This window comes from Crassostrea angulata, chromosome 9, assembly GCF_025612915.1.
Source record: "Crassostrea angulata isolate pt1a10 chromosome 9, ASM2561291v2, whole genome shotgun sequence".
NCBI lineage: Eukaryota > Metazoa > Mollusca > Bivalvia > Ostreida > Ostreidae > Magallana > Magallana angulata.
The window spans coordinates 4,930,113-4,950,998 of NC_069119.1; the positions used below are offsets into that span (position 1 = coordinate 4,930,113).

A 20,886-nucleotide genomic window follows, 5' to 3' on the forward strand; every position below is an offset into this window, starting at 1 on the left:
TTTAGCAATAACCTTTTTTGTATTGAAATTTAAAATTGAAGAAAAAACTATCATAATTTTGATTTTAATTCTCAGATTTACTCCTCAGTTTTGATTAATTTCGATAAATCCAAAGTCAACCGAATGAACCATCTTTCGCAAAAGATTGTTCCATTTCTTGTTTCAGATTTCTGCTGGCCCTGAAGTCGCGCCTGGAGGATATCTACCCAGAGACGGCACAGAACGTAAACAACAGTCAGGTGAACACGATCATACACATCCACTACCCCGACAGCAAGGTGTTCACGGAGCACACCTATCTCATCATCACATATGTATTCCTGCTCATGTACATCTACTTCTCTGTCAGTGAGTATACACATTGCCATCTCCTTTTTAAGGTCACCTGAGTCACTCAGGTGACCTATTGCAATTGGTCTTCGTCCGTCGTCGTGTGTCGTCAATATCAATTTTACATTTTAAACTTCTTCTTGAAAACTACCAGGCCAATTGTTACCATTTTTGGTGTGAAGCATCTCTATGGTAAGAAGAATCTTAATTGTGAAATTCATGGCTCTACCACCCCTGGGGTGCCAGGGGCGGGGCCAAATATGCAAAAAAAGCAAAATTTTCAAAAATCTTCTTCTCTATTTACACAATTGTGAGGAAAAAACTGAATGCATGGTTATGATGTCCATGAAGCCTTCTACCAAAATTGTGAAATTCATGGACTCTGGTTCAGGGTTTCAGGCTCTAGGGTGGGGCCAATATGGCCATATAGTAAAAATGTATTAAATCTTAGAAAATCTCCCTCTACCAAAATTGTGAAATTCATGACCCCTAGGTCAGGGGTTCAGGCTCTAGGATGGGGCCAATATGGCCATATAGTAAAAATGTATTTAATCTTAGAAAATCTTCTTCTCTACTCCCATATATATTTGTTAAAAACTAAATGCCTGGTTATGATGTCCATGAGGCCTTCTACCAAAATTGTGAAATTCCTGACCCCTGGGTCATGGGTTCAGGCTCTAGGGTGGGGCCAATATGGCCATATATTAAAAATGTATTAAATCTTAGAAAATCTTCTCTACTCCCATTTATATTTATTAAAAACTAAATGCATGATTATGATGTCCATGAGGCCCTCTACCAAAATTGTGAAATTCATGACCCCTGGGACTGGGGTTCAGGCTCTAGGGTGGGGCCAATATGGCCATATAGTAAAAATGTATTAAATCTTAGAAAATCTTCTTCTCTACTCCCATATATATTTGTTAAAAACTAAGTGCATGATTATGATGTCCATGAAGCCTTCTACTAAAATTGCGAAATTCATGTCCCCTGGGTCATGGGTTTAGGCTCTAGGATGGGGCCAATATGGCTGTTTAGTAAAAAAAAATTAAATCTTAGAAAATCTTCTTCTCTACTTTCATATATATTTGTTAAAAACTAAATGCCTGGTTATAATGTCCATGAAGCCTTCTACCAAAATTGTAAAATTCTTGACCCTTTTGTTAGGGGTTCAGGCTCTAGGGTGGGGTCAATATGGCCATATTGTAAAAATGTTTAAAATCTTATAATATCTTCTTCTTTACTCCAACACATGTGGGCAAAAAACTGAATAAATGATTATAATGTCCACTAACTCCTCTACCTAAATTGTTAAATTCATGGCCTCTGGGTCAGGGGTTCAGGACATGAGGTTGGGGGGGGGGGCAATATGGCAATAGTGTTAATGCATATAATGTTCTCGATTCTCACACATCTGTATTAAAAACTGACTTATAATTATGTTTACCAGGAAGTCCTCTACTGAAATTTTAATTTTGATTTCCCCGGGAGTATGGGTTTTGACTCTAGGGCAGGGCCAAAATGGATATATAGGTGTTAATGCATATAGTGTTAAAAAATTATCTTCTTTACTCCCACACACCTGAAAAGAAAACTGAATTCATGATTTTGTAGATCAGATCTTTAAGTTTTTAGCTCACCTGAGCTGAAAGCTCAAGTGAGCTATTCTGATCACTTTTTGTCCGTCGTCCGTCCGTCCGTCCGTCCGTCCGTCCGTCTGTCTGTCCGTCTGTAAACTTTTTACATTTTGAACTTCTTCTCTAAAACCGCTTATCCAATTTCAACCAAATTTGGCACAAAGCATCCTTATGGGAGGGCGAATATAAATTGCAGAAATAAAAGTCCGATCTGTATTCAAAGCGGAGAAAACCTTAAAACTGTAGAAAAAGGGGGGTGCATTTTTAAAAATCTTCTTCTCAAGAACTACTGATTCCAATTCAACGTAGTTTAGCATAAATTATCCTTATGGGAAGGAAAATATAAATTGCAAAAATTAAGGTCTAATTCTGTTTCAAATCTGAGTTATTACGAAAATAATAATAAAGGAAATGCGTGTTTCAATCAGTTTAATGGTGTCATAACAGTATTTCACTGAAGGTTCACGTCAAAACATGGCTGAGCCAAAATAATTCCCGAATTTTCCTTTGAATTCGGGGCGGTTCCGCTCGAGACAGGAGCTGATTTTTTGTATGAGATGAAAAACAATGTGTAAGAGGTCTAACTATCCCAGTTTTGTAATAATGCGAGGTCATTTGAATTTTTGATGCGCGTTGTTTCTGGAGGGGGTGAAAAGTCCCGGGCTTGATTTTCAAGCACATGTGTAACTTCGATGTAAACAAAGTCGCACGCCTTGCTGGATGCACGTGTGTATTTTGCTAGAAACTTGTAAATGAAGCGTTGTTTAAAAAGATGTCAAGAGGATTTTTTCCAGAAGTTCGTTTTGAATTTTTAATCTGTATGTAAAGTTGTGCAATTTTGGTAAGAATATATAGTAGAATTTAATACTGTAGTGCAACCTGTAATAGCCTCGGATTCGGCATCCGGTAAAATGGGTAGACAAGACTTGGCCTGGGCAAAACAAAAGATAAGCAGTTATTATTCTGCCAATCTCATTGAAATTTCAGGATATTTGATGGACCAGTATATTTGTATTTGCTGTAAATATTGCTGCAAAATAATGCGTATTTGGAATTGACGATTGCCGATCTGCCCCGGCTTTTATTTTGCCACGGCCCGGTTTTGCTTACCCATTTTACCAAGACTCGTATTCCATACTTCTAAAACGAGGTTCTTTGTTTAAGGTGGATCTCTACACCAAATAAGTGTAGGAGATTTTTGTTGCATGCATTTGTTACCAATACTAGGCACAGTATTCAACAATAATATACCTCAAAATACAATACACTATTTTCTAGAGAATTTTTAAAATATCAGTCTGGTTCCAGATAACCCCATATTTATCAAATTTTTAAACATTTCTGTTTTAAAATTCTTATGAAAGTGAAATGTTATTAAGTTTAGAAATGAAAAACAAAAAAATAATGAATGAAGTTTGTATGATTTTTATTGGAATCCACATAAATATGAAACTAAACTATAAAAAAATTCTGTTAAGGCAAACTGCTGGACAAAATCCCACAAAAACCTGAAAATATAAACAATATTCGTTGGTGAATGGGATAAAGAAAAGAAATTGAATGAAATTGAAAAATTAAAGGAAATACTTAATTATTGCAAAAATCTTGGTATGAAAGATCCTGTTTAAGAGTTGTCTTTCTTTATTTTACATGGTCTCAAATATCTTGGGATCAATTTTTTGATTAACAAAAAACACGAAGAAAAATTAAAAAAGGAACAAGTCTATGCTAAATATGTAGATATAAGATAAGTAGTGCTTATGATAATGTTTGAAGCTGAAAAATTATATTATTGATGAATGCATTATATATATTTAACTCTTCAGAACAAAATATTAGTAGTTAATTATATTATAAATTGCCTTTTACTTTTTTATACACAATAGCAATTATAAAGAACAACCATACGCATATTAATACATACATTAGATGTCCATAGTGATACACATGCATGTGTGGAAATGAAAAACGTGCTCCTTTTCAGAATCCTGTCTTTCCCTCATTTTGCTTGCAAATCCGGGCTTCCACTGCTATTGCTACCTAGCTGTATCTATTTAAATCAAAATACATTAGTTTAATGTCAAAGTTTCAGTGAAAGTCTTTTACTGCAAATTTATTTTTAATTTGGGAAGTTAGGATCAATTCAAGAGATCGTACTACGGTACTTTCGTTTTATATTCATCATACATATATAGTTTAAATGAAAATTTGACATCTGCTTACCTATATCGATAATCCGCCACATATGTATGATCGTCTGTTGCAGATGACATGACAAAAATGTATTGCCAATAGCAGCAGAGCAGGGAAACGGTATATTATTTAGAGTCCACGTTTTCCGTACAAAACAGCTGATAATCAATGTTAGTTAAAAGCTTTAAACAGGAAGAATTATTGACATATTTTCTAAGCGTTTTGGTGATTTCAGTCCTATCTCGTCTCCTTAGTTAGAAGAGTTCAATTAAACGGTGTATAGCTATTTTGTACCACGACATAATGTTATCAATCCGGAACACAATGGCGTTTCGAACGGAAGTCAGACATGTTTGTGACGATGTAGCCTTCCACCTTAAAGCAGCCATGACATTATACGAAAAAGGGTCGATCTGACTATGATGAATTTGCTTGTTGTGCAACAGTTCGCGTATGAAGGGAAATTTTTGAAACATGAAAAATATATTGGTGCCTATTTTGTGAAGTAAATTGAGGCTAAATATTTCAATGCGTTGACAGTTTTCACACATGACGTTGATGTTAGCTTGTTCTGATTTTCGTTTCGTTTTCATTATTTATGCTTTGTAACCTGGAAACTGTCGTCTGTATTTCGTGATTTTTACGTATCAAATCAAACAGAGACTTCGGTAAATCAAACAGTTACGTTAACTGTTTACCTGCGCAAATTAAGCAAAATCTGATGTAGGAGTACTGAAATACAATTCATTCTATCGGTAATTCGGCATTATTTTTTGCGTAATGGTAGATTATAATGCAATAGGTTTTTGTTGAGATGCTCGGCATTTTCTCTAGTTTATTCAGTTTAAATAGAGTTTGATATCGCTTACGGAAATATGTAGGTATATACATGTATATATATGATTCATTTCGAAAAAATAAATTGTGTTCTTTATTTGTTATACATGTAGTGCATGTTTCTTGTGTTTAATTGTTAACAATTTCTATTTACTAACCATTTTTGAGTGTTTGCTTCGAATTATAAGCAAGATACAGAGATTTGCTAACAATTCTATGTTTGTACACAGATCTTAAAAGCTAAAGATTAAATCAAAGTACTGATAGTACTGAAAAGCGCTAACCCAGCTTCTGTATGTATATAACAGATATATGTATATAGCATTTCAGCTTCTGTATACGCACTATATTTCCTCATCACTGCATGACAGTCCCTGCAATGATGTATGTAAGCCCCGTACATTAATTTCACAATAACCCGTAAATTAGATTCACAATAGCCCGTGCAGTTACGTGCATAAACCCCTGAAACTGGTTCCCTAACCAGTTTAAATGATGTATACTTTTGCTAAGAGGGGGCGGTTATTCGATGCACCGGAAGTTGAAGTCTAACGACAATAAAGGGCTGAGCTATGCTTGGCGCTTTAAAAAGTAAAAAAATTGTCAATATTTATTACGAAAATTTTCAAAATCTGTTCTTCCAGAAACCAACTTATTGAATTGTAAACTTAACCTTTTTAGCTCACCTGAGAATGGGGCCACAATGGGGCGTCGAAGTTTAACAAATGAATATATAGAGTAAATCTTTAGAAATCCTCTTCTCAGAAACTAATCGGCCAGGAAAGCTGAAACTTGTGTGGAAGTATCCTCAGGTAGTGTAGATTCAAAGATGTGAAAATCATGACCCCTGGGGATAGGGTGGGGCCACAATGGAGGGTCGAAGTTTAACATATGAATATAAAAAGTAAATCTTTAAAAATCTTCTTCTCAGAAACTAATTGGCCAGGAAAGCTGACACTTGTGTGGATGCATCCTTATGTAGTGAAGATTCAAATTTGTGAAAATCATGACCCCCGGGGGTAGGTTTGGGCCACAATGGGAGATCGACGTTTTACATAGGAATATACACAGTTAATCTTTAAAAATCTTCTTCTCAGAAACTAATCAGCCAGGAAAGCTGACACATGTGTGGATGCATCCTCAGGGAGTGTAAATTCAAAGTTGTAAAAATCATGACCCCCGGGGGTAGGGTTGGGCCACAATGGGGGATCGAAGTTTAACATAGGAATATATACAGTAAATCTTTAAAAATCTTCTTCTCAGTAACTAATTCGAAGGCAAAGCTGGAACTTGTGTGGAAGCATCCTCAGTTAGTGTAGATTCAAATTTGTGAAAAGCATGACCCCTGGGGGTAGGTTTGGGCCACAATGGGAGGTCGATGTTTTACATAGGAATAAACAGAGTCATCTTTAAAAATCTTCTTCTCAGAAACCAATCAGCCAGGAAAGCTGGAACTTGTGTGAAAGCATCCTCAGGTAGTGTAGATTCAAAGTTGTGAAAATAATGATCCCCAGGGGTAGGGTGGGGCCACAATGGGGGGGGGGGGATCAAAGTTTAACAAAGGAATTTATAGGGTAAATCTTTAAAAATCTTCTCAGAAACTAATCATCCAGATGATTCTTTATAATTGTTAAGACTTTGGCCCCAGGACAATTCTTTGGCCTCACGAGAAGATTGAGAGTTTACTGTACGTTTATATCCCATATATAAACTATTGTTAGGGATCTTTTTGAGAACTGCAATACTCAACACATGATATGACTATAAAATCATCCTGTTAGAAAAGGGACTAATGATTATAAACATAAGAATATCCAGGGGAAAATGGATTTTATTTATACAGGATTTACATGAATTATTGTATATTGTCCAGATAGTTTGTATTATGACTCCATTGAGCTGATTTTATCATACCTATTGTTCCTCAGGTGAGCGATGTGGCCCATGGGCCTCTTGTTTGCCAAAATTATAGGTTTCATAGTTCTTTTTGAAAGATTTCAGGCAGGGAGGTGGTCGTCATTACAAATTTATAATTTTTCTACTCCAGTATGAAACCTAATTAATTAAATGCATATATGAGACTCCTCGACAAGTTTGTGTATGGGTTATATGCTACTCAGGTGACCGTTAAGGCCAATTGGCCTCTTGTTTAATAGATTGTCATCACACTGCTCCCCCCACCCAAAAAAATAATTAGATAACAAATGTGGACTTGTTTTAAATTGAATTTTGAGGTCTGTTTATCATATAAATGCAAGCTTAAACTGCTTCTGTTTTACTAGTTGGTTTTCTTTACAATTGTCATTATCTCTGAATTCTGTATGTTTATTCAAATAAACAGTACTGCCTTACACTATACACTTCCAATACTATACCATATCACAGTTAAATTAACTGCACCAATTAACCTCTGTAAAATGCTAGTTATTCTGTGACATTGACCAGTTTCTGATGTTTTTTTGCATTGCAGGGAAGATAGAGATGGTGAAGTCTAAGTGGGGCCTGGCCCTGAGCGCGGTGGTGACAGTGGTGGCCTCCCTACTGATGTCGGTCAGCTTCTGCTCACTGTTTGGACTCACCCCCACACTCAACGGCGGGTAGGCTCAGTTATCTGATCTAAGTCTGTGTTGAAGGATAAAAATAATACATATTAAAAGTCTTCAAATATAAGAGATATTTGGACTCAGGTTGAAAGGTTTGCCAAGTTTCATTCTACATGTATATCTTGTTTTTTTACTGTTAAACATCATAAGTCCTACCGTCCTTATTTAAAAACAGTGACCATGTATTCTGTATAATTATGTAGAGTGAGACATATATATCTAAAGTTAACATTATTCATATTTATATGTTTTAGAGAGATATTCCCGTACCTTGTGGTGTTCGTTGGCCTGGAGAATGTCCTTGTCATCACAAAGTCCGTCGTGTCTACTCCGGTTGACCTGGATGTTCGGCTGAGGATCGCTCAAGGTCAGTCAACAGGGTCAAGGTCAAGAAAAAACATCTATCAGATCTATCACTTAATGTGAAAGGAGAGAAATTCTCAAATCAAGCTTCTATCACTATTGGATACTTGATCTAACTTTAAAGGGAAAGAATCATATTTCATCTAAAAAAAACAAGTTCTTCAAATCTACTGTTAAAATATGTATTAACCAAAAGTTTAACATTGCTGAATGCTGATAAACATGATCTTAGAAAGCTTGTGATTCTTGTAGGTATAAGTCGCGAGGGCTGGTCCATCACAAAGAACCTAGCCACAGAGCTGATCATTGTTGTAGGGGGCTTCTTCACATTTGTACCGGCGATTCAGGTTTGTTGAGTGGTGGATGTCTTCCTTATCATGTCTTACCTTTGTATTATCTTCTTTGATAGTACATGGAAGTCATCTTCAATTACTGATTTATAATGCCCGTATATGTACACTGGAGTTGGGTATAAATTGCCTGTCTGCATTACATTTAAATATAACTGTATCATTATTTTTTTGTAGGAGTTTGCCCTGTTTGCTATGGTGGGACTTCTGACGGATTTCTTTCTACAACATGTCTTCTTCCTCACCACTTTATCCATCGATATTCGGCGGATGGAGGTGAGAAATCCAAAATTCTATGTGTCTCAACAACATCTTGTTTTATACCTGTTACACCAGTTACACCTCAAATATTGGACATAATGCACTTGGTTTGAACACTGACATTATTTCATGGGATAAAAAGATTAGTGTGTATTTATATACCTGTATTATTTATATATTTAGAGTTACAGTCAGGTACATATACATCACAACATAGCTTGCATATTAATCCAGCTGATTATTCAATTCTTGTATCTCGCATTTTATTGTCATTGATGAAGACAGATAAGTAGATTTGTTACTATTTATGCTGAGCAGTAGAATATTTAAGATATAGACAATTTGGACACACCAGATAAAGTGACTATGGATTTAATATAGTGAATAATACTACTGTATATATATATTTGTGCTCACATGCACCGAGATGAAATGCTCATAAAATCAATTACAAAACTTAACAGCAGCTATCAAACTATAAAATTTAATTGTGATATCTTCAAAAGAATGATTAATATCCATCATGGTCCTTGATTTCAGTTGTCTGACCTTGACAAGAAGTTGAGAATTTCGGTGTCGGACAGCCAACTGGGTGTTTCCTTGGATACCAAGGTCATTGAGCCCATTCTACTGTGTCCGGTCCGAGGATTCATGTCTGCCCCAAACATGGCCACCAAGGACAAGGCAGTGAAGAAGCACCGCCGAACTTCCTCTAATGTGACCTTGGGGCCACCCTCCTCCCTGGCTGACACCAGTCAGATGTCCCGACGATTACGCCTGATCGACTTTCTGGCCGATACCAGGGTGATTCAGAGGTTCATCATGGTAAGGACTATAGAAATTGGGTGAAAATGCCATTTATTGTTCCCAGGTCTATTGAAGAAATAAATTTGAATTTGTTTTTTTTGAAATCTGAAATGTACATGTATGTATACATGGTAAAAAGCAAAATGAATTGTGATTTGGAAGGCATGTCAGTGTTTTTTTGTCTCTATTTTGTAACTCCACTGAAACATTTTCTGAATGAATTTTACCCTTTTCCAGTTCTGCACAGTGATATGGATTGCTCTGATAGTATACAAGAGTGGGGTGCTGGAACACCTCTCCACCCCTTCAGACAATCAAGCCAAAAATATCTCCCAGGATGCCACTGCATCAGAGGCACTCTCCAGTGATGAAGGTAGGAAAGCTGCCAGTCCTGTATCAAGTCACCAATCAGGTGGTTCCTGGTGGTTCCAGGGTGAGTTGGTGGACCCATACGGAGCAGTCAGACACACAGATGTGGAGTTGTGGCAGCACCTGTCCTACAAACACTGGCCCACCCTGTTCTCCTACTACAACATCAGTCTATACGGAAAGTAAGAGAATCAATGGCTATGTTCTACTTATAAAAACTATTATCTGAGATGTATACATGCAATAGGAACGAATTCAATACAACGTCAGTCTATACGGAGAGTAAGAGAATGAAATCAATGGCTATGTTCTACTTATAAAAACTATTATCTGAGATGTATACATGCAATAGGAACGAATTCAATACAACGTCAGTCTATACGGAGAGTAAGAGAATGAAATCAATGGCTATGTTCTTTTTGTAATTCATGTAATAGCTATAGGAATGAATTCAATACAACATTAGTCTCTATGGGATGTAAGAGAATGAATTCAATAGCTATGTTCTACTGATAAACACTATTACCCCTATCATATCTTTTAGACTGTGTTGGACAATGTTTATTTTATAAAATAAATCAAGACAAGTTCTTAGAGTCTTATGGATTGATCTACCACAGTATGCAAAATTTTACCATTTCATTTATTCTAGAATACTGTAGACGTACTTTTATCAGCGTGGTATTAATTTACGCTATGAACGCGGGCATAAATTTTCCGCGTAATTTTTTCCCAGTGTACTTAAAGTGCATTTTGGAATGAAATATTGAAATTACATTACATGAATAAGGATAATCGGAAGTTTTTACATTATATAACACTTGCATATACGTGTATCCAATGTATATCGTTTTTATCTATGCAAACTGTCAAACAAATTTGTTTTGAGAATTCACATGGTAAATAATTTAATCTCCTAAAGATTTGAAATTTCTGTAAATTTACTTGCATGAAATTTGAACTTCTCCCAGCTTGAGATAACGGCACGTGTCAGACGACAAATAGCCCCAAGCGGGTCTGTCTTTCAATGACCCATTCAATTAACTACACGCTAAGACCCGTGCTTTTACTGCAATTTTTAGATCCCTTTGTGCTCTGACTTTTAATTGATAAAACTGATCAACTCATAATTTAAACGACATGTGAACCCATAAATTGACAGTCAATGAATAAAATAAATTAATAAATAACTAATGACTACCGACAAGTGCACAACCGATAATTACTGTTCACTGTGAACAGTTCTTACAATTTATGTCCAAAGTTGGACAGATTCTAGGAAATGAAAATCGCTCAGAACTAAATTTAATAATAATTATTCAAATTATTTTTTTTTTCATTCAAAGAATCAGCGTAAATTTTTACCCGCGTATTAAATTGATATTGTGATTCCTCGGAATTATGACCCCATGGAAAAAAAATACGTCTACAGTATTTCAATAGCCAAGGAATATTTTAAACTTTAGAATTAAGTTCAACTTGATACTTTTTTTTGCTGAAAATTACCGGTATTTAGTATTTATAATTATGGTCATAAGTCATTGTTTTCTTTGTTTAGATTCATATCCATCTTACCCAGTCTCCACCTGTCAATTATTGTTGACCCTAATGAGGCTATTTCACTGCGACACCCCAGAGAAAATGCAGGAAAGACCCCACAACAGATCAAACAGGAGATAGAGCAGATCTCCCAGGAACAATCTTCAGAGGCCAAGCGGGTGGAGTCCGACGTCCTGCCAGATGACAGCATTAAAGGAATCCTGGAGTCCCTCCCCAATTACGTCTACGACTCCGATCACCTCAGGAAGTTGTACGACCCAGAAGAGCTTCGGAAGCTGTACCCGAAATCTAAAAGGGAGCTGGTTTTGACTATACTCCTGGTGTTGTTCAGCGCCATCTGTCTGTCATATTTTGCCCTGGCTCTGTATCATTGTATTTGTCCCAAGAACTATGCTAGGTGGCGCTCAAGGTGGTATAGAGGGCAGCACAAGAAACGGGAAACATGCGGTGGTTATTACAAACAGATCAAGGAGTCACTACCCAAGGTTCTAAAAGGACATGTCCAGGTAAAAAGAGAAACTGGTCACATAGTTTTACTCTGTATTTTTAGCCGAGCTCTGCTGAAAGTAGAGTCCTTGCTGTAGGCAGGCAAATCGCCAATGTTACTATAAATAGCACAACTTCAAAAGTAAATAAAAAACCAAACAGCATCAAAGTAAAAGCTTCCGCTATACCAAATAGTTACATAAAGAGCCATGTTTTGTCAAAAGTGTTGGCATTTCGTTTCTGTTTTTTTAATTTTGGGAGAATTGGATATCTTTTTTAGTTTTCTTATTAATAACATGTTTTAAAAACAAAACTATGCATTTTGGACACATACAATGCGCATGAATTTCAATGAACTACTTTGCTAAGCGTTGAAGAAATGGGGATTGAATATATAACGCTTGTTGCAAAATTCAAGGCAGCAACTGTTGAACTTTTTTCTTCTAGACAGACATTTTTTTGTTATAGCCACTTACAAAATTCGGTCACTCTCTGACGCTTTGCCGACATTAGACATTAAAAGTATGAGAGAGAGAGGGAGAGAGAGAGAGAGAGATTTTCAGTCTTAACTACACAATATGCATAAAGACAAACCAAAAGAGCCCAGGTTTCAGTACTTCAGTACTTTGATTAATTTTGTACATTCCTGAGTTCTTATTTGAAATCAGAATTCAGCATGAGTTATGTACTTTTCTAAGCATGTATTGTGTACCTATATATATATTTTATTAATTATTGTGGTTTGACTCTGTAGGAGATAGAGTGTGTAGCCACTGATGGTCAGTTCATTGTCAGCGCGTGCCTCGGGGGTCAGCTCAGGGTGTGGGACTCGGTCACTGGGGACTGTGTTACTGTGGTCCACAGGAAAGGGTGAGTACACTCAAAGGGTGAGACAGCTCATCTAAAGTACTTAACAAAAACATGCCATTTTGTAATAAATTGTGTGGTTTCAATGCAATATAAAACTTATGGTAGTATGTCATTTAATCAAGGCAATTTATGTTTAATTCCCTGTAAATTAAGAATTGATACTGTATTTAATATGAAATATATCCTACCGTAATAATATTTTTTAAATGAAATTTTATAAACATTGAAATGAGATTTTGTTGCAGTTGATACATGTAAATATATCTGATGAATTAGGGCGACACCCCCTGTCAAGAGAAAACCTTGTTTGGGTCGGAACATCAATGACAGTGATGCTGACCTCTACGCCGAATACCATGGCAATGGTGGCAGCAGCGACCAGGAGGAGGTGGACCTACCCAGACCCCGACTACGAGCCCCCAGACAGCCAATCAGCAGCCAGACTCCCCCACTCCAGGGGAAGAAACTCTTCCAGAACCAGCCGGATCTACTGGGAACAATTCACACCAACTTCTCACAGACCCCGCCCTCACCTGTCAATCACACCTCCCCCACCTCCCTGGATCCACCCTCTGTCATTTCATCAGGGTCCTCTCCCTTGCTTAGTAGCAGTTCTTCCAGTATGATGGACAGGGATTCCACGAGTGGATTCAATTTCCAGTCCTGGTTTCAGCCCCTGTATGATGAGCATGCTCAGTTTCTGAGAGACAACCCAATGGTGGACAATGTTTTCTCCGACTCCCGCTCTAGGAGCTGGAGTGCAGGTAAGGGATTTTAGGACAGCTGGATGGTTGGGGCCATTTTTTAGAGTATCTCATTATTTTCCTTTAGAAGAAGAGTTTTGTATTACAATATAGAAAAATATTCAAATTCTAAATCAAATCTATGCTAACTTGAAAAATCGTTTTGCACTAAATATTGTACATTTAAAACATAATACGCTCACTGTTTATGATGCACATAGCAATTTCCGCAGAAATCATTGAATAATCATTGCCACTAATGTTTTGTTTAATTCCTAACCAGGTTGTTTTATTAATGAAGCCTGAGACTGAATTCTTTATTTTAACTTCTATTACTTCAGGCGATCATCCGTCTACTCTAGAGCATGACGCCGCCCTGTTTGACTCAGGGTTCGAGGGTAACCAGGCCCCCTCCATCTGGTGCCTCAGTTGTTATGAGGGGCTTATTGTTGCAGGCTGTGGAAACGGCCGGCTCGAGGTATTTTATTTGATTAACTGTAATAGTTGTTATTCTACTAATAAAAGAATTTTATTTGATCAGTTGAAATGGTTATGAATTTACCAGTAAATGCATTGATAATGTAGAACAATAGTAAAGTTCAAGAAAAAAAAATAGGTTTTTTTATTTTATAAGTGTAATGAATTAACCAGAAATGCATTTGTAAACAAGTGAAATAAAATTTCATGGGTCCTGGAAAAAAAATGTTATGATTTCTATTAGATCTATTGTCATGTAATGCAATACCTCACAGTTGTTTTGTATTGGACTACAACTATGTTTCTGTCATTAGAGTAAACGCGTTACATGATTGCTGATTTAAATTTCTGTGGATTGTCAGTGGCAAAATTGAGATTGCTTAGATAGATTAATATGTCTCAAATCTAAATTGATTAAAAGATCATATAGTTGCCCATTAAGGCTGGAAAATTTATAACATTGTGAAGTTTTTATATATTTATAGCATTAAAGATAATGTGTGAAAGCACAGATTTCATTTTTCGCCTCTTTGTATTACAGTTTTGGGAAAGTTCAAGTGGTAACTTGAAATACATGTATGGTGAAAACCAGACTGGAGTGACCTCCCTTTGTATCGTCAATAAAAGGTAAATTGAAAATTATTAAAAAATTATGAAAAAAAGCGAAGCACATGTACACCTTACTCCCAGAAGTAAACAAGTACCGTAGTTAAAATAATACACAAATGCCACAGTATTTAGGTGGGCTTATACCGGTAAATGAAAAGCATTTAAGTCACTGTTATAAAGCATCTTTTATAATCCATTTTGTTTTATTTTCTTCAGAGTTCTGGGTTTATAGCTTTAGAGCAGACTTGAATTAATCATAATAAATCTCGATACTCTGTCTTATGGAAAATACCTGTGGGTTTCCTTGTACAAAGTACCTCATTTTGTAGAACATGTATGAATTACCCTAAGTATTGGGATAGATTGAGTGAGTGGGTCCAGTAAGAGGATGGGGGATCAGGTCAAGATGTGGGTCTAGGATGAGAGAATGGGCCAAAGATAAGAATTTGAAAGAGGGTGGTAGATAAAAAAAGAGAAACGGGACAGACAGTAAAATTTATATACTTTACGGTAAAATGTATATACTTTACGGGACAGACAGTAAAATTTATATACTTTATGAGACGGACAGTAAAATTTATATACTTTACGGGACGGACAGTAAAATTTATATACTTTACGGGACGGACAGTAAAATTTATATACTTTATGAGACGGACAGTAAAATTTATATACTTTACGGGACGGACAGTAAAATTTATATACTTTAGGAGACGGACAGTAAAATTTATATACTTTAATGATATACACTGAAATCCTCTCCTTTAGGGTGGTTGCTGCCAGACTGGATGGAACCCTAGACTTTTTAGAAATTGAGACATTCCATAACCCCATCATACCTACATCTACACCGTCCAATTCTCCCCATATCAAAGGTAAGTCTTTCATACCTGTATATCAAAGGTAGGTCTGTCATACCCATTCATCAAAGGTAAGTGTGTCATACCCGTTCATCAAAGGTAAGTGTGTCATACCTGTATATCAAAGGTAGGTCTGTCATACCTGTATATCAAAGGTAACTCTGTCATACCTGTATATCAAAGGTAGGTCTGTCATACCTGTATATCAAAGGTAACTCTGTCATACCTGTAGTACACTTGTATTTGATTTGTTTGGGATACTTGATTTCTCACATGTGTACCTGAACAAAATACACGTATTGTGATGTTCACATCTCATTACACAAAGAAATCCTTTTTAGCTCACCTGAGCTGAAAGCTCAAGTGAGCTATTCTGATCACTTTTTGTCCGTCGTCCGTCCGTCCGTCCGTCTGTCCGTCCTTCCGTCTGTCTGTCCGTCTGTAAACTTTTTACATTTTGAACTTCTTCTCTAAAACCGCTTATCCAATTTCAACCAAATTTGGCACAAAGCATCCTTATGGGAGGGCGAATATAAATTGCAGAAATAAAAGTCCGATCTGTATTCAAAGCGGAGAAAACCTTGAAACTGTAGAAAAAGGGGGGTGCATTTTAAAAAATCTTCTTCTCAAGAACTACTGATTCCAATTCAACGTAGTTTAGCATAAATTATCCTTATGGGAAGGAAAATATAAATTGCAAAAATTAAGGTCTAATTCTGTTTCAAATCTGAGTTATTACGAAAATAATAATAAAGGAAAGGCGTGTTTCAATCAGTTTAATAGCTTCGGATTCGGCATCCGGTAAAATGGGTAGACAAGACTGGGCCTGGGCAAAACAAAAGATTGGCAGTTATTAATCTGCCAATCTCATTAAAATTTCAGGATATTTGATGGACCAGTATATTTATATTTGCTGTAAATATTGCTGCAAAATAATGCGTATTTGGAATTGACGATTGCCGATCTGCCCCGGCTTTTGTTTTGCCACGGCCCGGGTTTGCGTACCCATTTTACCAAGACTCGTATTCCATACATCTAAAACGAGGTTCTTTGTTTAAAGCAGCCATGACATTATACGAAAAAGGGTCGATCTGACTATGATGAATTTGCTTGTTGTGCAACAGTTCGCGAATGAAGGGAAATTTTTGAAACATGCAAAATATATTGGTGCCGATTTTGTGAAGTAAATTGAGGCTAAATATTTCAATGCGTTGACAGTTTTCACACATGACGTTGGTGTTAGCTTGTTCTGATTTTCGTTTCGTTTTCATTATTTATGCTTTGTAACCTGGGAACTATCGTCTGTATTTCGTGATTTTTACGTATCAAATCAAACAGAGATTTCGGTAAATCAAACAGTTAACTGTTTACCTGCGCAAATTAAGCAAAATCTGATGTATCAAAAAAGTACTGAAATACAATTCATTCTATCGGTAATTCGGCATTATATTTTGCGTAATGGTATATTAATGCAATAGGTTTTGTTGAGATGCTCGGCATTTTCTCGAGTTTATTCAGTTTAAATAGAGTTTGATATCGCTGTCGGAAATATGTAGGTATATACATGTACATGTATATATATGATTCATTTCGAAAAAATAAATTGTGTTCTTTATTTGTTATAGTGCATGTTTCTTGTGTTTTAATTGTTTACAATTTCTATTTACTAACCATATTTGAGTGTTAAGCTTCAAATTATAAGCAAGATACAGAGATTTGCTCACGATTCTATGTTTGTACACAGATCTTAAAAACTAAAGATTAAAAAACTAAAAAAAATTTCAATATTTATTAAGAAAATTTTCAAAGTCTCTTCTTCCAGAAACCAACTTTAACAACTTATTGTATTGTAAACGTAACCTTTTTTAGCTCACCTGAGCCAAAGTCTTCTCAAAAACTATTAGGCCAGGAAAGCTCAAATTTGAGTGGAAGCATCCTCAGATAGTGTAGATTCAAGTTTGTTCAAATCATGGTCCCCGGGGGTAGGGTGGGGCCACAATAGGGGGATCATGTTTTACATAAGAATATATAGAGAAAATCTTTAAAAATCTTCTTCTCAAAAATATTTGGCCAAGAAATCTCAAATTGGCATGTAACCATCCTTAGGAAGTGTAGATTCAAGTTTGTTCAAATCATGGTCCCTGGGGGTAGGGCGGGGTCACAATGGGGGATGAATATTTATAGATAGAGAAAATCTTTAAAAGTCTTCTTCTCAAAATTATTAGGCCAGGAAAGCCCAAATTTGAGTGGAAGCATCCCCAGATCATATAGATTCAAGTTTGTTTAAATAATAGTCCAGGGGTAGGGTGAGGCCACAATGGGGGATGAATTTTTACTTAGGAATATATAGAGAAAATCTTTAAAAATCTTCTTTTTAAAGAATTTTGGCCAGAAAGGGTTTAAACTTGTGTAGAGGCATCCTCGGGTAGTGTAAATTCAAGTTTGCGAAATCACAGTCCCTAGTGGTAGGGCGGGACCGTGATGGCGGTTTGAATTTTTACATAGGGATATAAAGAGAAAATCTTTAAAACTATTCTGGGAAAGTTTTCGGTTCAAAACTCAGTACTCAGTGTGAAAGCAAAGGTTATGCAGATTTAAGTCTGATGAAACCATGATTCCCTAGAGAAAAATGGGGCCATGAAATGGGGGGGGGGGTATATAGGAATAGAGACAAATCTTCTTACAGGTACAACAACAAAAGGGGCTTGGTATTTACCAAAAAATAAGAGGTTGATAAAAATTGGTAGATTTTCAATTTTTGTCCCCCGCCGCAACGCGGAGCGGGGACATAGAAATGCCGGGCGTCCGTCCGTCCGTGTGTCCGTGTGTCCGTGGGTCCGTGTGTCTGTGGGTCCGTGCGTCCGTGGGTCCGTGCGTCCGTCCGTCACACTTTTTGTAAGCGCTCTCATGCCTACAAATTTTGACGGATTTTCATTAAATTTATACCAAATGTTTATACCACTATTACCTTGGTCAAGTTCGAAAATCAGCATTGGTCGATACTTTTTGTTGGAGTTATAGGACTTTGACTGCAATAATGACTCTGTTTTATCCAAAAATTGACCTTGTAAGCGCTCTCATGCCTACAAATTTTGACGGATTTTCATTAAATTTATACCAAATGTTTATACTACTATTACCTTGGTCAAGTTCGAAAATCAGCATTGGTTGATACTTTTTGTTGGCGTTATGGGACTTTGACTGCAATAATGACTCCGTTTTATCCAAAAATTGTTCTTGTAAGCGCTCTCATGCCTACAAATTTTGACAGATTTTCATTAAATTTATACCAAATGTTTATACCACTAATACTTTGGTCAAGTTCAAAAATCAGCATTGTTCGATACTTTTTGTTGGTGTTATGGGACTTGGCCACAATCATGACTCCGTTTTATCCAAAAATTGACCTTGTAAGCGCTCTCATGCCTACAAATTTTGACGGATTTTCATTAAATTTATACCAAATGTTTATACTACTATTACCTTGGTCAAGTTCGAAAATCAGCGTTAGTTGATACTTTTTGTTGGCGTTTTAGGACTTTGACCGCAATAATGACTCCGTTTTATCCAAAAATTGACCTTGTAAGCGCTCTCATGCTTACAAATTTTGACAAATTTTTCATTAAATTTATACCAAATGTTTATACCACTAATACTTTGGTCAAGTTCAAAAATCAGCATTGTTCGATACTTTTTGTTGGTGTTATGGGACTTGGCCACAATCATGACTCCGTTTTTTTCCAAAAATTGACCTTGTAAGCGCTCTCATGCCTACAAATTTTGACGGATTTTCATTAAATTTATACCAAATGTTTATACTACTATTACCTTGGTCAAGTTCGAAAATCAGCCTTGGTCGATAGACTCGATACTATTATACTGCTTGACCGGCGGGGGACTCTGGAATTCTATTCTTGTTTTTAGCAAGATCTACTGTACTCAGTTGTCAAGATATTTTGATACTGTAATGCTAATTTGATCAGAATTAAGGCAATTGTTGCTCAGGTGAGCGATGTGGCCCCTGGGCCTCTTGTTGTAACATGTATTTGAATGATTTTATTACAAATGTTTATAGACAGGTATTCCTACATGCAAAAATTAATCTCTTCAACTTTTAATGGCTTTTAAAACTTTTCAGTAATTTGCAAATCTTAATCATCTAGAGTATATTTCCTCCACTTTCAATTTTTAATGTATGTTGAATCATCTGTCTGATGTTTTCTCTCATTAGGTCATGCAAGACATCTAAGTCAACACAAGGTTGTTGTGATGGATTCCTTGAAGAAATGGGAAGCCATTTTACATGTGACCTTGGTAAATAGTGTCAAAGCTCATCAGCAGCCAATCATCTGTCTGAAGTGTGAAGGTGGGCGTGTCATATCAGCCAGTCAGGATCACTCCCTCAAGGTCAGATGCTTTGATTTGTTTATCACAGAAAAGAAAACATCTCAAAAGTAACCTGACAACTATAGAAACAAATACATGTATTATCATACGGGTCATTACTTACATGTTAAGGTGATAAGTTAAATTCCAAAATCTGTACAGGAGCCTCAAAAATTTAGGTTAAAATATTGTACACTGCCCATCAAAATAAAATATCATAAAAATCATAAAATACTAGACTATGATATATGGCTTAAATACAATTTATATACAGCTGGTACCTTATTTTTAATCGTTCAAAATTGATGCATATTGTTACAAAATTTATGTTCTTTAAATGTTGCAATCAAATTTTGCATACCCAGTATTTGAAATTTCATTTTGTGGATCATAATTTAATATTCAATATTCAATAATTTTATCATTACATGTATCTGTGTATCTCTACAGGTGTTCAGACTGGAGGACAGCCGCTGTCTGTTCACTCTCCACGGTCACACCACCAAAATCACAGTACTGCATGCTGACAAGGTAATGATCCTTGTATAGGTCTTCTAGTTTTGGCTGATGATTCACATCCTCATACAATTCTTCTAGTTTACAAGCATGGGTAATGATAACATCCTTATAAAGTATTCTAGCTTATGAATTTACTTGTACAGGTGCATGTGTTTGGATTTGTTTTGTTTCATATCATCATAAATGTACAATGTTTTAGAGTAAAACGAAATGCTATTTATATTCTGTCTGTGTTCCCTTTGTATCACATTATATATGCAACACATATGTCAGTTTTCGTATCACTTGTGCGTCTTGTGTAATACAATATGTAACTTAATTTAGAAACACAACCTTACGTCAATTTTGGAATGCTTGCATGTTTAACATGTTTTGCTTGTTACAGTCGCCACCATTCAATGTTGTCAGCGGCGACGCAGAGGGAGTCCTAAGACTCTGGGACCTCCACACGGGCACCTGTCTCCACAAGGTCAAAGTTCATGAGGCCACCGTGGTGGCCTTGACCTCCACTTCCAGATACATGGTCACCTCGGGACTGGATGATCGGTTGTGTATAGTGGATAGGAAGAGAGGAACCCTGGTCCACGAACTGGACATGGTAATGCTCACAGATATTTACTACACTA

General features: G+C 36.3%; 1 protein-coding gene and 1 long non-coding RNA gene across 3 annotated transcripts in view; one reads left to right on the forward strand and one right to left on the reverse strand.

Annotated features, from left to right (window-relative positions):
• Nucleotides 1-20,886, forward strand: part of LOC128164013 (sterol regulatory element-binding protein cleavage-activating protein-like) — a 28,278-nt gene that overhangs the window by 3,865 nt on the left and 3,527 nt on the right. For both annotated transcript variants that reach the window (XM_052827722.1, XM_052827723.1), the window contains exons 8-23: nt 167-348; nt 7,468-7,594; nt 7,855-7,967; nt 8,216-8,310; nt 8,491-8,589; nt 9,115-9,399; nt 9,619-9,932; nt 11,309-11,816; nt 12,551-12,666; nt 12,943-13,430; nt 13,751-13,887; nt 14,428-14,513; nt 15,264-15,370; nt 19,587-19,762; nt 20,192-20,272; nt 20,646-20,858. In XM_052827722.1, the coding sequence (XP_052683682.1) occupies nt 167-348; nt 7,468-7,594; nt 7,855-7,967; nt 8,216-8,310; nt 8,491-8,589; nt 9,115-9,399; nt 9,619-9,932; nt 11,309-11,816; nt 12,551-12,666; nt 12,943-13,430; nt 13,751-13,887; nt 14,428-14,513; nt 15,264-15,370; nt 19,587-19,762; nt 20,192-20,272; nt 20,646-20,858 (3,127 nt within the window). The remainder of the gene's footprint in view (nt 1-166; nt 349-7,467; nt 7,595-7,854; nt 7,968-8,215; nt 8,311-8,490; nt 8,590-9,114; nt 9,400-9,618; nt 9,933-11,308; nt 11,817-12,550; nt 12,667-12,942; nt 13,431-13,750; nt 13,888-14,427; nt 14,514-15,263; nt 15,371-19,586; nt 19,763-20,191; nt 20,273-20,645; nt 20,859-20,886) is intronic.
• LOC128164035 (uncharacterized) lies at nt 2,869-4,538 on the reverse strand. The gene is made up of 3 exons (XR_008240890.1): nt 4,191-4,538; nt 3,892-4,017; nt 2,869-3,475 (listed from the first exon to the last, which is right to left on the reverse strand). It is a non-coding gene; the product is annotated as an uncharacterized LOC128164035 (long non-coding RNA).